General features: G+C 47.1%; 1 protein-coding gene and 1 long non-coding RNA gene across 4 annotated transcripts in view; one reads left to right on the plus strand and one right to left on the minus strand.

Annotated features, from left to right (window-relative positions):
• Positions 1-16,438, plus strand: part of WDR59 (WD repeat domain 59) — a 48,013-nt gene that overhangs the window by 29,550 nt on the left and 2,025 nt on the right. The window contains exons 19-26 of one of the 2 annotated variants that reach the window (XM_064670652.1): positions 3,266-3,322; positions 8,335-8,468; positions 9,897-9,978; positions 11,605-11,717; positions 12,758-12,905; positions 12,998-13,070; positions 14,345-14,471; positions 14,845-14,987. In XM_064670652.1, the coding sequence (XP_064526722.1) occupies positions 3,266-3,322; positions 8,335-8,468; positions 9,897-9,978; positions 11,605-11,717; positions 12,758-12,905; positions 12,998-13,070; positions 14,345-14,471; positions 14,845-14,987 (877 nt within the window). The remainder of the gene's footprint in view (positions 1-3,265; positions 3,323-8,334; positions 8,469-9,896; positions 9,979-11,604; positions 11,718-12,757; positions 12,906-12,997; positions 13,071-14,344; positions 14,472-14,844; positions 14,988-16,438) is intronic. The other variant, XM_064670653.1, reaches the window with a different exon arrangement.
• LOC135421868 (uncharacterized) lies at positions 1,073-11,277 on the minus strand. Of its 2 annotated transcripts, XR_010434238.1 has the most exons (3): positions 10,666-11,254; positions 6,754-6,942; positions 1,073-5,862 (listed from the first exon to the last, which is right to left on the minus strand). It is a non-coding gene; the product is annotated as an uncharacterized LOC135421868 (long non-coding RNA). The 2 variants fall into 2 exon arrangements; XR_010434237.1 differs by lacking the exon at positions 1,073-5,862 and having other exon boundaries at positions 6,569-6,942; positions 10,666-11,277.

Consider the following 16,438-nt stretch of genomic DNA (forward strand, 5'->3'; position numbering starts at 1 on the left):
GGGTTAAAATCTCACACTTTAAGAAGTCATAGTCTCCAGATAAGTACACATAGGCAGCTCTTGCTGTTCTGGGTACTCCCTGACATATGTAACTGCAAAGGGTTTTGGCTCTCTCCAGCTTACTGCCAGCCTCTCCTGGATTATGGGATGTAGTTGGTTATTTCTATTTCAGGTGTCTTTTTCAGGGATATGTGCCCCTTGGGACCTTTTTTTTTTAAACAAAAATCATTCTTGCATGATTCTCTGAAGATCTTCCAATCCACATACTCCTGGTTTAGGTGTAGGTTTTGCTGTCACTGCTGTTTACAAGCAAGGCTTTGGGGGGAGAGTGGGATTGTTTCCTTCTGTTGTAACTGCAGGGTGGCCACAGGGTAGTTGTGAAGCAGCTGTGAGGGCCTGATGTGCCTGGAGCAGATGCTGTGGGATTAATAGGCTGAGCAGGTTTCTCAGAAACAAACTCTGGGCTTCCGCAGGGGATGAAGTGGCTTGCCAAAATGCAGTAAGCTTCCACTGAGAGCCTAAGAACTTGGGGCATTTGAGTAGTTTGCTCACTGTCCATGTAGAGGGCACTCATCTGCTGCAGCAATAGAGAGCCTCCAGCTACCCCAAGGAAAGCTAAAAGCTGTCTGCACTCTTCTGCAGTGCAGCTTGGGAACTCCTGTCCTGGGAGCAAAGGGAAAATCAGAGCCTTGAACTCCCATCCTTCCTGGGCATTGAAAGAGGTCTTGTTTTTCTAGTGGTGCTGGATGTGGCAGCCAACCCTGTCTCTGGGACTGTGTCCTGCTTACATGTTATTTATTACACCTACCACACCTCTGGCCCCAGTGCAAGCTTTGCCTCCATGCAGACCCCAGAAGACTCTGAGTCCCCATTCTGGTTTTTTTTCCCCACACCACCTTTTTTTTTTTTTTTTTTTTTTCTGAAAAGAGAAAATAGTGCTGCCTGGTACAAGAATTACAGCCTGTCCTCGTCTTTGCAGGAGAGTTTATTTAAAGAGCTACCTCTGTCCTCTGCAGCATGCTTGTCTCCGACACGCAGCTCTCTAAGATGACAGAGAAGGCTAAAAATAACATGTGGAAGCAGCTTGGTGCAATTTCATGTGACCTGTCTCCCCAGCCCTTGTATAGATGGCGACAAGATTTTTGTCACGGGGTAAAAAAAAAAAATCAAGAGAGCAAAGCCATGTCTGCTGAAAGCCAGGGGAAATTCCTGTGTTCTACTTCCCCCTGCCAAGGTATCTCCTTGCATGCTGGAAGAAATGTGAGGACTCTAGCAGGGAGCTAGTTCCAATGTTCTTGCAGATGACATAGTTTTAAAAAAAAACAAAAAGCCTATATCTCCCTTCAGCAGAGGTTTTCTGATTCTTCAGGATTTGATGTCATGGCCTCTGTTAGATCAATGCTACATATTTTTATGTCACTTCATTGTGAGGCTTTTAAAAAGCCCAGACTCTGAGTCTAGTTAACTCTTTGCTCTGAAGCTCGGATTTTATGTTTGCATTAAATAGAAGTTGAAATTTTGTGCATTAAACTCTGATAACTTCAGCCCCGACACTGAATTTGTCAGCGTTAATCAAGTATTTAAATCCCATGTAGCAGCAGCCACTGGCATCACTACCATTAGCAAACAAATGGAATCTGCCCATTGCTAGACAGCAAAGATGTCATGTTCCCATAAAGGCAGGGGAGCTACTGAATCCAGCAGAGAGCTCCTTAGTAAACCAAATTGAAACTCACTCTGGCACTGAGCCTCTCTGTGCTCATTTAAGTGTGTGTATATACACACACACATGCACATGTATATATATCTTTCTCACTTTTTATTCACACATGCACACTCCTCCTTCCTTCCTCCCTCTTTTTCACTGCTCAAAAAAACCCCACTGAAGAGCAGCAGTCAGCAGAAAGGAGGAGCTGTATCTGTACTGTGCCGATGCCGTCAGTGTTTCAAACCTGGGTGTCTCTTAAAGAAGGTGCCATGGCTGTGTTTTTTCTCCCTACAGTTAGAGGGTCATGCCAGTGGGGACACAGGGACAGCTCAGCCTTGCTGTACACAGTGATGGTGACAGTGGTGACCTTATGCTTCCCATCAGGGAATTGGTGGGCGGACTGAGTGTAGTTTTTTGCTTCTCCACTGTACCAAATTCCCTTCAACTAACCCTTTTCTCCTTCTCTGTGAGGCCTGATGAGGAACCTGTAGCACAGGGCTCTCTCTTTCCATGGGGCCCTGCAGCCTCAGCTCCCTGGCTGCAGGGTTCCCCCGGCAGTGAGGTGCACAGGGATGTAGAGGCTGAAGGCATGGCTGATGGTCCTGACTGTCTATCACCAGCTGAAAATAAATGTTACATACATTACATATGACCCAAAGAACCCCTTCTATTGTATTGACTCTTACAGAACTGTACACAGAATATTTTTTTGAAGTGAGTGTACAGTAATGTGGTTTGAAAGATCCCATTTGTTGTTGCTATAATACTGCACTGAGTTCTGAAATGTCTGCAGGTTCCTAATGAAAGCCTACTCTGGAGCTATCCTGCATCATCAGTCAGTGAATTTGATTGCTCACTCAATCTGAATGAGTTCCTCAACCCGTAATGACAATTTCCACATGGCCCTGCCAAGTAGCAGTGTCTCTACATCCCTTCTAATATCCTGGCATATGGCTTTTATTGTTTAAAATGAAAGTGAATAGTTACAGCAGGTTCCAGTGAATGAAGTCCTGGAGGATGCTGAATGTTAAAGGGATATCTGAGTAAGCAGGAGTGTTTATTTAGCTTCCTGCAGATTTCTGTGCCATGGCACTGGACAACTGTGGTAAAAATGATGCAGTTTGCACTTCAGGCAAGAGGAGTAAAACTGATTAGAGTTTAGGCATGAGGGGCACTTGGGTGTTGTCCTCTGCTCAATTCATGGTACGAACAAGGTCACACAAAGCAGTTCAGTGCTTCTTGCAATAATACAACTCTGTGTGGAAGACTTTATTCAGATTTGGGGTTGCCAGAGTCTTCCATCAAAGCTGGTATGGGGCACAGGCACAGCAGCTCTTGCTTTGCCAGGGCCGTAGGTAACGTTGCGTGGTGCAATTGTGTGAGGATGAAAGCGGGGGATCGTGGTTTGCAACTGTTCATTGTGTAACAGAACTGTTGGGACCAGTATCTTTTACTCTGCTGGTTCAGGGCACTTTTCATTTCAGTTTATTTACCTCTGTCTTTAATTTTCTTGGTGTCTCTCTTCCCTTTTCCTGGGTATAACGTTTTCGCGTACAGATGTCTCCTCGCTCTGCCCGGCGACGTTGGTCCATACAAGCAATTAACGACTTCCCGGTACTGTGTGCTGTGCTAATGCTGTCCTTGATATGACCCTGTCTTCTGCCCAAGGGCCCAAGAATAAGATGCCACCTGCCTGCCTTTGAGCAACCTGCACAGGAGTGGGGGAGTCGCACTCCACACAGGGCCTGGGGCTGCAGTGAGAGCTGTAAGTGGACAGGAACAGACAGCAGCTGGCAGGGTACAATTGCTGACCCACAGGATGCCTGTTCCACCTGGCCTTGCAGTCAGGAAAGGATGCCAAGGGATAGTTTGAAGCGTAAGAAAAGATCAACCTCTAAGAAAGAGTGCCCTGTAGAGGAGCTGAGTGATTATTATACATCATCAACCAACTGATGAGACTGACATTAGAGCACCTCATTTCTGAGAAGATAAAGCCTTGCCAGAGAGGGAGGAAAGGTCACTTAAGAGCTGTGGAAGGAACAAACTGGTTGAGTTCCTGATAGTGATCTGTCATCTCGTTAAAATGTGTTGCCAATTCTCAATGCAATCCACCATACAGTCTTATTTCCTGGACCAGTAAATAGAATTTCTCCTTAATTTGTGATCTTCTCCCAGCCCTTGGAATTGCACCGCCCTGCATTCAGTTGGAGTGGTTGCTCTTCCAGCCACCCTGGTACTGCCTCCTCCTGGCACCTGCCCTTCTGAGTTTGCTTTGACAGTAGTTTTCTATTAGTCAGGTCCACGTGTCCCTCAAGCTTGAACATCATTCATGTGAACATCTTGATGATATCAGGGTTGCTCAAGCTGTGCTGTACGTTTGGGCAATTACTATCTCATCACTCATCTGCCAAGCATAGACAAAGCTCAGAAAACTCAATTTCAATTTTAAAACGATCTCTGTAGGTCCGTTTGTCTTAATGTCTGTGTGAACAGCTGTTTTTTCACAGCTGCTGTCCTTCATGCTATCTCTTCGTAAGGCAGCAGGGAATAAAATAGAATCCTGTAACACCTAATTTAACTTGGTATAATAGGATCAAACTTTCCTAATTACAACAGCTATAAGACTATACTAGCAAATAAGAGGTGAAAGAAAGCAGAAGTAATTTGCATGACTCCATCAAGCCTTTTTGCAAAGAGCTAATAAAGAAATGGGAGCAGTGGATGCAAGAAATTAAGTTCTGTCTTGAATCAGGAACAGACTGAAGGAAAGAAAAAAAGTGAAGCAAGGAACTTGCCAGGTTATGGTGTGATAAACTGTGGTGCACAAAGGTCCACAATTTAATTCCCTTACCACTGGCCTGGAAGGAAGAGCAAGTAGTGATGTGATAAAGTTATAATTTTGTCTAACATATACTTAAAAATGATACAGGGGTTAGTCCAAGCCCTGAAGGATTGATTGCATTTGTGGATAACCTTTGGAAGAGGCTGATCTGACTCTCTAAATTGGCAGTAGTTGCCTCAGGCGAAGACACAGGCATACACGAGGAGAGGCGTGGGTTATTAGTTCAGACCAGGTGCCTTCCTGCTGGGAGAAGAGCTCAGCATTGCCCAGGCAGCTTGGGGAACCTAGAGCTTAGCAAGTTTAGAAGAAGCAATAATTCATCCTTCCTAGGTAATGGCTAGCCTCCTCTGCCCAGGTGCCTGTGCTTCAGGGCAGGCGCCAGCTATTGATTGATGGAAGCTATAAAGAAATATTCCTGCCGTGGGGCACTTGATTCAAAAGGGCCTTGTCTTTCTTTAGCACCTTTTTTGGAAGGTGCCTGATATTGTGGGAGATGCTGGAAATAGTAAATGTTGATTATTTTGAAGAGAAGATCCAGGCAGTGCTGCATGAGCCACATGGGGGAGTCGGTGTGTAGGCAGTTGTTCAGAATAAAGGAGCATAGCTTTCTGCAGGGAGGCAGCAATTTTTACATTTTATTTTAAAAGAATAATATTAGAAGTAGTTCGAACCTGACTTTGAGCAAGATTAATTATTTTCTAAATGCCTCATTGCAGCTTAATCTTTGGCATTGAGTCTATTTTCTTCTGCCCACAACCCTTCCCTTTGCCCTACTAAGGCCAGTTGATACCACGAATCCTGAAATTTTGCATATGTTTATGCGAAACAGGCACTTTGCAATTCAGGATCCTCCTTCAAGCACTGCCTGCCTCAGCAGGATCCAAAGACACACACACCCAAGTGTTCAGCATCCTTTCTAAGGGCACGCAGCATTTTGCAACTCCTTCTGCTGAGTATGCAGTGATGATGGTGGTTGCTACAAAGCAGTTGGTGGCTTATTCTTGGGCTATCTGTTTCTACATGTAACCCATTTACTGCCATCGTTATCACCTCAGATTGCAGCAAATTACAGCCTTGGGTACAGTAGTGCCAGGTGCAGGCTGGCTTTTTTAGTCATTATTCAGTGCTGTTCCCTGCTGTCATCTCCAATCCCATGATTGTCATAAATGCTTTGGTTACTTTCCTTCTCCTGCTCTCAGGAACTGATGAGTCTTAATTTACTTATCACCGTAGCTATTTTCTTTCTTATCTTCCTCTCCTTAAACTGAGGAGCAGCTGAATAGATGCAGTTCTCCTTGGCATGGATTCTAGTCTATAGAAAGAGATAAAAGTGTCGGGGCAGTGCAGAAGACCCACACCTTTGTCCTTCAGCTGTCAGTAGTTAGCTCGGTGCATGCATGTTGATTCTGCTTCAGTTCCAACCATTGTGTTTCCTGCTCCCCATCCTGACCTGTGCTCCAGTCCCTAGGAAGAGATGTGTTTTCTGTTCTACCCTAATGCCCATGAGCCTTGGTGACACCCTTCAATTACACCAGAGTGGGAGCTCCTCCCAGGAGAAGAAATGAAGTAGAAGGGTGGGAGAAACCTCGTGGTGGACCTTGGCCAGACAGACCCAACCTAAAGCTTTCCACCTTTGTGGTAATCCCCCTCAAATACCACCTGGTGGAGAGCCCCTCCTGTAATTAACACCAGCAATTACTGGATTCAAAGTAGAGCTTCTGCTGTCAATGGTGATGAGTTTTACCCCATCCGTGATGGTTCCCACACTTCCAATTGTGGGTTTTTCCCTAACACTTTATTGCTGTAGCTGAGACAAACCTGAATTGTGAAAACCCAGACATTTTTAATGGTGACTCTACGTGTGACTTTATGATTTTCTTCTGTTACAGCTTTAGGGGCAGGAAGTGGAGGGCATGGAAGTGTAGTACTGGCAGGGCCTTTGGCCATTAACTGACCAGTCCAGGTGCTGCATTAGTAAAGAGTTAGGGCTTCCTTTTTTGCCAGTAAATAGGCAGTGCTAAAAGGAAGAAAACAGGACAATTTTATTGTGAGTCCCAGTCTTCAGGTGTTTCTGATATCTATAGTGTCTTCATTTGTCTGGTGGTATGCTAACAGCAAGCAGTGGAAACCATTCATGAGACCTCTTTTTCATTCTCATCCTCATTTGTTGTCATTCTCCTCCAAAAAAAAATTACTGAATTACCTGTGGAAAGTGGTATGTGTTGTCCATGTTTCTAGTCTTTGAAATGCCTGTTGGGAGGCTTCTTCAGTCTGCTCTTGCAGAGGGCAGGAGCAGGTTGAATCTGGAGTAAAGAGGAGCAGAGTGTGCACAGTGCCCAAGGTTCAGAGGTACCAAACACTGGTAGAAACAGGGCTGTCAGCATCCAGTGCTCTGGAAAAGCAATAATATAGTATAATAATGATAATAAATTTATAACTATAGTAAATAACTCGTGAGGAGTTTTTTAAAGACATTTTGTGTCTGATAAGCCTGCCCAGGTTCTCACGGGACTGCACGATCACGGTCAAAGGCCATTTGGCATGCAGCCATCCCAGAGCTGGCCTCACACCCACAGTAGAGGTGACCCTGCTTGCAGTCCAAGTCCTGCCCTTGCTGTAGCCCAGCCTGCTCTTTAGGAGCAGGGACGTGAGCCTGTGTGGGCTGTGTCTGCCTTGCAGAGTCATCAGCACAGGGCTGCTTCGCTGGCCCGTTCAGAGGGGCTGTTCTGCTTCAAACAGAGGAGTAAGAAGCCCCAGCAGGAGTGCCTCAGGAGGCCCTCCATAGCTCAGCATGACCAGGCACATGGGCTCTGTGTGTCACTGAGGGAACACGCCATGGGGGAGCAGCATTGCAAAGCATCAGAACCCTGCATAGCAGCCAGTGCTTCCCTTGATAGAGCTCCAGTGCCTTCTGCCTGTTGTGCTGCTGCACATCCTCTCGTCCTGTCTCCTCACCCTCCTAGACCAAGGAGTTGGAAGAGGCCAGGATACCAGCCAAATACTCTACGGTGTTTTACACAGCCAAGGTAGCTTTATGCAGCTTGGCACTAAGATGGCCTCTGTGTCTCTTACAGGGAGTATTTGGGAATCTTGGCTTCTTGTTTCTGTTCCCTTTTGTTGGTTCCTCTCCTTTCTTCTCCCCCCTCTTGTGTCCTGAGCCAGCTGTAAGTAGCTGTGAGCATGGTAGCTAAGGATCCTTGCTAGGAAAACTCGGGCCCTGCTTTATCATCTGCCAGTTGTTTGTTTGAAGCTGTTGATAAAGCAGGAGGTGGGAGCCCTGTGCTGGGGCTGACCAGGGCTGTACTCACCCTGGAAGGGCAGACCTAGGGACAGTCTGGAGCTGCCAGCTTGCCCTGAGGCAAAGGGCGAGCAGAAGCTGTGTCCCGCCTGTCTCTGTGCTGATATTGGCTGAAGTCAGCCCTGGTCTATGTGCAGAGGGTTCCCAGAGAATGAGAACTGAACAGTCCTCCTGCCAAACTTGCCCAGGTTTGATTGGCACCCCGATGTTGATTTATTCTCTTACTGGCTTTCACGGGAGAACTCACAAAATACTTTTTGAGTGAGTTTGACCTTGAGCTCGCTGCCTTGACCTGCTTTTCACTTCCTACAGATGGAGATGCTTGTTCTCCTGGGCATGCCATGGATGTTTTTCAGGGTAACACAGAGCCTTCTGAAAGGCAGGTTTGGGTGCTGCTTGCATTATTCCTGACCCTTGTGCTTTGTTCCCTGTCCCAAGCACCCTGCTGTCCTCTTCCCCAGTAACTCACTGCCGTTCGTTCTGCAGAAATCGAGGAGGTGGAAAAGCAAACGAGAGGGGACAGATGCCAACAACAGACCCATCAAAGCTGCTGGGAAAGTTATTATCCAAGATATTTCCTGCTTGCTGCCTGTCCACAAGCTGCTGGGAGAGCTCTACATGTGAGTTTGTGTGTGCTGTCATCCTCTCCCAAATGAAAGCAGCAGTTTTTGGCATTACTGTGCTTTAATCCTGATGAAGTCAGCACTGATCTTTGAATGTGTCTCTGCCTTCTTCCTCTGTTCTTGCCTCGCTGCTTTTTTTATGGTTTCACTGTGCTTGTGAGAGGACCCTTGCCTCCTGTAAATCTGAAAAGTGTGAGGGAAGAAACTTATGATGGGGTGTTCTAAATAGAGTTTGAAGTAGTGCTTCAGCATCATCACTGCAAACCTTACAGGTTCAGGTTTTCACTAGCTAAAGAGAGAAATTATCAGTACAAATTCTTTTTCAGATTTCATGTTAAATTCTACACTTAAACGCACAGGCTTCAAAATCTCAGTAAATGCACATTTTTGTTCTATAAAATTGTTAATATCTCATAAGGCTTTTTAATTTCAGAATTATTTGGAGACTTGTTTGTGCATGCCAGGTCTGTACTGCAAGTTGTTCTGCTTTAATGGAAAGGATGGGGTTCTGTGAGCATTTTTGTGGGGTTTTTGTTTTTTTGTAAACAAAGGGCTTCATTTTTCCAAACTTTCTAAATCATATAGTTACAAAACCTCTGTTCCTGAATTTTTTTCTCTCTTAGCTTAGGTAATACTGACTGGTCCTTCGTGGAATTTCCAGTCTATGGACATTCAGGGAAGAAGCAGATTTCCTTCCTTAAAGCTGGAGGCGAGAGGGCGGAAGAGAGGAAAAAACCCCTTCCTTCTCTCTTTTTCTATGTTATCAAAAAGAATGTTCTTTAAAAAAACCTGTTGGACCTTTCTTCTTGGGATATCTCATGTAAACAGCCCTTTCCATATGCCTTAAAATCTTTAGCAGTGTTGAAGTGTTAAGAGTTTTGGGAAGATTTCTGATGACAAGCAGAAAAGTCCAGGTGGGTTTCCTCAGCCCACCTTGCCAGCCCCTCAGAGGCTTCCCAGTGGGTGTGTTTTCCTACTTGGGAACAGGCTGAAGGCCATCCTGATTCTCCACAGCATGCCACCATCTCCCTCCAGGTCAGTCAGAGCAGATTGATGGGCTGAATGGGAACAGGACCACGGAACTGATGGCACCAGCTTTTAGGGATAAGAATGATTCTGGGCTTGGTGATATTCTGGCACTGGTCTGATATCTTCTTGGAAATGGTGCTGCTTAGGGTCAGTCCCAGCTAGTATGGAGCTGGACTTGATGTGTAGTGTATTAGGGAAAATGAATACTAGGAGAAGGATGGCAGTGATCCCTGAATAACAGAGAGGGAAGGTAGGGGATCCCGGCCACGTGAGCAGGCTCATACTGACCAGGAGGTTCTGGGCTGTTCACTGCTGCCAGGACCACATTCCTCCTGTCTCTCCCCACCTTCATAGGTAATGTGCCAACGAGAGCTCAGCTCTCTCCTTTCTTTTCAGACTGAATGTGAATAATATCCAGGAGACTTGCCAGAAGAACGCTGCCTCGGCCTTGGCTGTGGGACGGAGGGACCTCGTACAGGTATGACATATAATCACACCTTTTCCTCAGCATGCTGTGCTACCCTCAAATGGCTTGTGCTGCCACTGTGATCCCCAAACAGCCACCTGAGTTCAGCAGCTGTTCCAGGGAGCTTCTGGTTGGTGAGCAGAGGCCTGTGGAACAGCCACCAAGGTGGTCCCCACCTCACTGACTCTTGGCATGGAGAGATTCCTTCCCAGGGCTGCAAGCAGATTGTTTATGCCCTTTGCCAAACTGAGTGAAGTGCATTTTTCAGGGAATTCCTGTAGGCAAATTGAGGAATGCAGCCTGCTTTTGAGTCATCAAATGGAGTAACTGTGCACAGAGTTGCCTAGCTGCTCTCAGCATTTTGATCCGTAATTTTTTTCATATTTGTGTAATCATTCCCATGGTTTGGCATTCATCTGTGCTGGCACTAGGTGCTAACACAGCTAGCTTCTCCCAAGAGACCCTGGGCCCAGGGCCCCCAAAAGGGGGCTGACTACTTGCCTTCGGCTAAAAATAGGAGACAAATGGCTATTGTGGCCCATCCTTTTCCCTGTGATTAGTCCATTGCAACAGGCAGAACATTTGACAGGATGCAGGAGCACCTGAGAGAGGTGGGAGCTGGCAGTGACAGAGCAGCTGTGCACATCTCCTGAGCATTGGCTCTTCCTAGAGCTGGGCAGGCAACGTGCATAGGCTTACCTGATCTGAGCCAAAGCAAACTCAGGCTGATGTTTTGCTTCATGGTGGATTCTGCTGGACCCAGAGAGAGAAAGTAGGTCTGGTTCCCCTTTGTCTGTGCTTCCTCTTGCAGTCTAGTTTGCTCTCATTGGACCAGAGCTTGGGTGGAGTAACTTCAGCAAGATTTCTCTGAGATACCTCTGCTTCTTGCTTGTTTTTCCCTGTCCATGTAACTCCAGGCTGTCCTGCAGCTGTTCCCAGCAGCCACAGAGGCTCGAGTCGCAGGTTACGTGTAGGATGTGCTCTGGAGCAGTGTAGGAAGTGGCGTCTTTCCTGTTTCCTCTCTGTGCTCTCCCATACTCAGCCCTGTCCTTGTTTCGGTTTCTCTTCTGTTTCTTTCTCTCTGATTTCACAATGAGCAGCTGTGGGACTACTGTTCTTAGTACTTGGATCATGTGATTTTTTACTTTTCTGTGTTGTCAGTTCTCTGATTTAACTAGTTGAATTTCTGAATTAGAAGTGGCAAACTGTGCTCCTGTCTGTGCCAGGCTGTGCTAGGAGAACAGCATTTAGTAACACTCAAAACTAATCAAAAGATACTTTTCATGCAAAAACTGATTTACCAGTAAACTTTCTGCTACCAGCCATCTCCAAAACCAAGAACTGTATATAAATTCACTAATAGATTTGTTAAGCCTACCCTGACAGGTCTGTTAGCTATAGACTGTTCTGCTTTAGCATTTAACCCAAACTCAGAGCAAGTGGGACAGGGAAAGCTTTGGGTTTGTGTTATTCCCTGTATTATTTGTGACACAGAGACCGAAACTCTTCCTTGCTGTCAGGGGAAAAAAAAAAATGCAGGCTCCATTATTATCTGTGTGTGAATTTGTGCACACCTATGCCCTGGGAGTGTGGTTATTCCTAATTGTAGCTTTGCTGCTTTTCCTTCCTGTCTGCCAGGTTTGGTCACTGGCCATGGTAGCCACTGATCTCTGTCTCGGACCGAAGTCTGACCCAGATTTGGAGATACCTTGGGCACAACATCCATTTGGACGTCAATTACTGGAGTCCTTGTAGGTGTCTGAGTGCTGGGGAGGGGTTGGGGAATGGTTGCTGAAGCAGAGCCCTCCATAACTGTGGACGTGTGAGGCATCAGTTCAGATCTGGAGTGGTGCCACAGCGTGGATTTTTTTCCCCCTCTCAAGCCTGCAGTGCCTCACAAAGGGAAGCTCCAAATGTGTTCATGGCATATGGGAGGCAGCACTTGGCCTTCCACCTCTCACCCAGGTCTTCCTTGGCTAGCATTGAGCAACATCCAGGTGCAAGCAGAGCTCTGCTTTCCACCATGCCCACAATGCCTGGTTTGGAGGTGTGGGTTTCCTGCTCCCCACTAAACGAGCCTGTTGGTGTAGCAGCTTTTCTCACTTTCAGATTCCCTGTTGCCATGTAGCATTACTGGAAAATCATTCCAGTGGTCTCAAAGCCAAGTGTTAGCTACAGATGTCTTCCAGATAGTGACTCTGCTCAGGAGGGTGCATAATTAGGAATTCATATTACAACTAGTAATTGTATCTGTTGATACACTCTGTTTGGAGGCACAGGATTTATGTGGTGTACTTTCCATATTGTTGATTAGCTGAGCTCTCTCCTGCTCCATGGCAGCAATGAGAGCAGAGCACAGGTTGTTCTTCATCACTCTCAGTCTTCAGAGCAAACCAGAAATTCATAGCCATCCAAAAAACCTGCAATGGGATTTTTCCTTGTGTGATTTTGCCTAGATGTGGGATACTTGCACCCCAGAGGGCTTTGTCAAAAAGATGTTGTGGCTGAGAGTGAGTGTAATGGCTCCAGTGTTACATCAGGCCACGAGTACTGCTGGATTCCCAGAGCTCCTGTTTTTCTCCCACCAGTTAGGCCATGAGCATTTTCAGGAGAACTTGCCTTCTCAAAGGTGTGACAGAAAAGCCAGCCCAGTCCCTCAGAGCACACGTGCCACCTGTGGGCAGTCACGTCACCCAAACCACGCAGCAGGCTCACAATTAGCTGCCCTGGAGTCTCGATGTTTTCGCCACTGAATCCTGCCCAGTCTCACACTGTCCTTTTCATTTCCCAGGCTGGCTCATTACTCACAGCTCCACGACGTGCAGACCCTGGCCATGCTCTGCAGTGTGTTTGAAGCCCAGTCCAGGCTACAGGGGTGCCCCAACTCCTACGGCCCCTTTCCTCAGCGTGCCTCCAACCTGGCCTCCCACAGCCGATACGTACGGTCGCCATTTCTTTCACATTTGTCTTGAATACCTTTGAACATCTCTCATGCAGATGACATGATTTCTTCTCCTTTCTCCCTCAACAGCCCAGCTTTACTTCCTCTGGCTCCTGTTCCAGCATGTCAGATCCTGGAATTGGCACCGGGGGCTGGAGCATAGGTACGAGACCTGGGTATTAAGTAAAGAAATCTCCCTCCATTCTGGTCGAGGTTTTAGATGGCTCCTGTGGTAGGGAAAGGAGGGAGTTAGTACTGGCTGTGATTGCAGATGAGCTCTGCCAGAGCAGCTCGGGGGGGGTTGGCCAACATGGTGTGATTCCATGGCTGGAAGTGAGCAGGACTTGCAGTATCTGTATCAAGGTTCCTGCAGTTCTGCACCTTCTGACTTCAGTAGATACTGTCTGACTGGTCTTTGGAGAAGGCCTTTACTCATGCCAACTACTCCTGCTAATTTCCTTGTCCTTCATGTGCCTGGACATGGTTCCCAGGATTAGCTGCTCCATCACCTCCCCCAGGATCGAGCTCAGGCTGACTGGCCTGCAGTTCCCTGGGTCCTCCTTCTTGTCCTTTTCGAAGACAGGAGTGGCATTTGCTGTTCTCCAATCCTGAGACACCTCTCCCAGTCACCACAGTCATTCAACGAGTATAGAGAGTGGCCTTGAAATGTCATCAGCCAGCTAATTCCACAGGGTTCAGGGGGGAAAGCAATGCTGTGCTTTCTCCTGTCGCTAGAAAAACAGCAGCAGTTGGGAAGACTGGGTTCTTGGTGCCATCAATATCTGAGCTGCAAAGGTGACAAAGACCAGTCCCTCCTAAGAGTTGAAGCTGTTGGCTAATTCCTAGTGATATACACAGCCTGGGGCAGCACCAGCCCTGTTAGCACCAAAGCTGTGAGTTTTCAGTGTGATATCAAGGCATCTGTGACATGGGGAAGAGGGGAGGATGGGGGTTAGCAGAGTGGATATTGCCTTGTAGCAGTTATTAGCAGTCATCTCCCTGCCCCTGGGGCAGTACCTTGCATACAGAGGCCCCTTTACGTAACAGCAGTCCTGGTGATGGATGAGAATCCTCTCTCTCCAGGAAAGAGGAGCCCAGGTCTGCCAGGGACAGTGTTCCCAAGCAAACTCCATGGCATTGATTTCCTGGTTGCTTTTTGTCTAAAGCCGAAGGCAAAAGGGATTCCTCCACATTAGATTTCTCTACCTGGTGATCCTCCTGCCTGTCCTGTCACCACAAGTGCAGGAGAAGCACTTAGAGGTGCTGGCACTTAATCTCGGAGGCAGGGCAGTGTTTGTCAGAATGCAGAGGGTGATACAATGTGTCAGAGAGAAACCCGTGGGGGTGCAAACCTGTGGTCTCCCGTCTCCCTTCCTGAGGCTGGTTTTGAGGAGGCTGTGCTTGCAGAGATGGGCTCACAGCTCTTGGTGCTTGCAGCAAACAAAGACACGGAGCAGGCCTCCACTCCCTGGTGCGAGTCTTCTCCGGATGAGTTCCGCTACGGAAACCTCATGTATCCTGATCATCGGGAGCGGGAGAAAGACCAGCATGAGAAAAACAAAAGGTAGGTTATATGTGTTATTCAGGGAAGTGTGACACTGTGTCCAAGTCACCTGGAACTCCATCACCAGGTCGCTGGTGCTGTACCACACCTACCCCTAGACCTTGTCATCCATGTAATCACTTGGAGAAGCTTCATCCTGCAGATCAACACTGCTGGGATTACACATGATACATCCCTAAGTGGCCGTGGCCCCGGAGGGCAGTCCACCCACGGAGTCTGCACCGTGGAGCGCAGAACAAGTTATTAGTGCTCAGCAGTGCTGCAGCAGCATGTGGGAAGTGCTGCGTTTACAGCACAGCTGTCGCCAGAAAGAGCGTTGCAACCAGAGCCTCTGAGAGACAAGGCTCAGTTACAAGCCTGTTTGTTCCTCTAGGCTGCTGGATCCTGCCAACACTCAGCAATTCGATGACTTTAAGAAGTGCTATGGAGAAATCCTTTATCGCTGGGGCCTGCGAGAGAAGCGGGCGGAGGTTCTGAAGTTTGTCTCGTGTCCCCCTGATCCCCACAAAGGAATTGGTGAGTGTCTGCTCCTGTTTTGCCCAGGCAGGGTCACAGCTCTGCCTCAGGAGGTTAGGAACATGCAGTCTTGCAGGGCAGGATGTGTCACAGACTGAATGAAAAAAATTTATTTATTTATTATGAATAAAATATGAAGGGTTTATTGAAATTGATGATGATAATGATAATGATTGGACTAAACAGGCTTTAATCAGAATCATTTACTACACAGTATAGAAAGTTATAACTACTAATATAGTGCACTGGTTATTAAATCAATAATATCAAAGCTAGCTTAGTAATTGTCATGTAGACATTGATGTTACTCACCCAAAGCAGTGGCCATGGGCAAATCTCTCTCACTCACCCTTGAGTGAGAGACCTTGAGGAGTGACCTTCGGGGATGTCTCCACCCAAGGGAAGGGTCTTCATAGACATCTAAGGGAGGTGTGTTAGAAACTCCCACCATTTAAAAGTGGGACTGCTCTTTCATAGTATGAAGTGATTGACTGTCAGTCGTACAATTTTAGATAAGATGTCATCCTGCCTGCTCAATTTTTGAATAAGATGCTATCAGCTCTTTGATTTGTTCTTCTATAAACATCTGCCTCTCCCTTCCCTACCAGGGCTTTCCTATCCCTGTTGATGCCAGCCTTGGTGAGGAAGCATTTGTCTTACCTATCTGTGTGATGGGTCTAATCTGAGGTAGTTTGATCAAGCTGGTTTAGCATCCTTCAGCACTAAAAACAGCAGGACTCCCCCACACTCAATCCATCACCAGTAGCTTGCAAGTAGGGCAAAATCCAAGCTGGTTTTCTCCTGCTTATGCAGAACATCCTGCTACACAGATGAAGAGTGTGCACTGGTCACTGAAATGTCACTGAAAATGTGGCATTTAACCTCTGACAGAGTTTAGCTCTGCAACTGAGTGGGTTTGACTTCTTCACTGCTCTGGGTGGAGATGAGGCCTGCAGGTGTTGGTTCAAGGGCTTTGACACCTGTGACATCTCTGCAGCAAAGCTGGAAATGCACAGACTGCCACTCCAGCAGTGCTCAGCTCTGTGCTGATGGATGTCCTTTTTTCCCTTGGAGTAAAAGCTCAGGCACGCCCTGTCCTCGTTGATTCTGGGCTGAAGTGTCCTTATGTTAAAATTGCAAGATCCCTAAGTGGGTGAGCTAGTCAAGAAATAGGCAAAGAGAACTTTTCTCCCAGAATATTTTCTGCAGTGTAGATGCCCGGCTTAAGGCAAAACGGCTTCTTCCCAGAGCTCTGGGGGCAGATGTGCTTAACCTGTGGGGAGAGAAGCAGGTGAGGGATGCCAGAGAAGCAGCAGTTGCCTCACCTTGTCGCACAGAATGACTCTTGGAGAGTTACTGGAGTGAAAATTGCTGCTTGTTGGCTCTCCATGGCTGACAGGGCACTGTGCAGGCATCGGGTGCCTTGGGTACACTCTGAGCCCTCTCTCTGA

The sequence above is a fragment of the Pseudopipra pipra genome, chromosome 14 (genome assembly GCF_036250125.1).
Source record: "Pseudopipra pipra isolate bDixPip1 chromosome 14, bDixPip1.hap1, whole genome shotgun sequence".
Taxonomy (NCBI): Eukaryota; Metazoa; Chordata; class Aves; order Passeriformes; family Pipridae; genus Pseudopipra; species Pseudopipra pipra.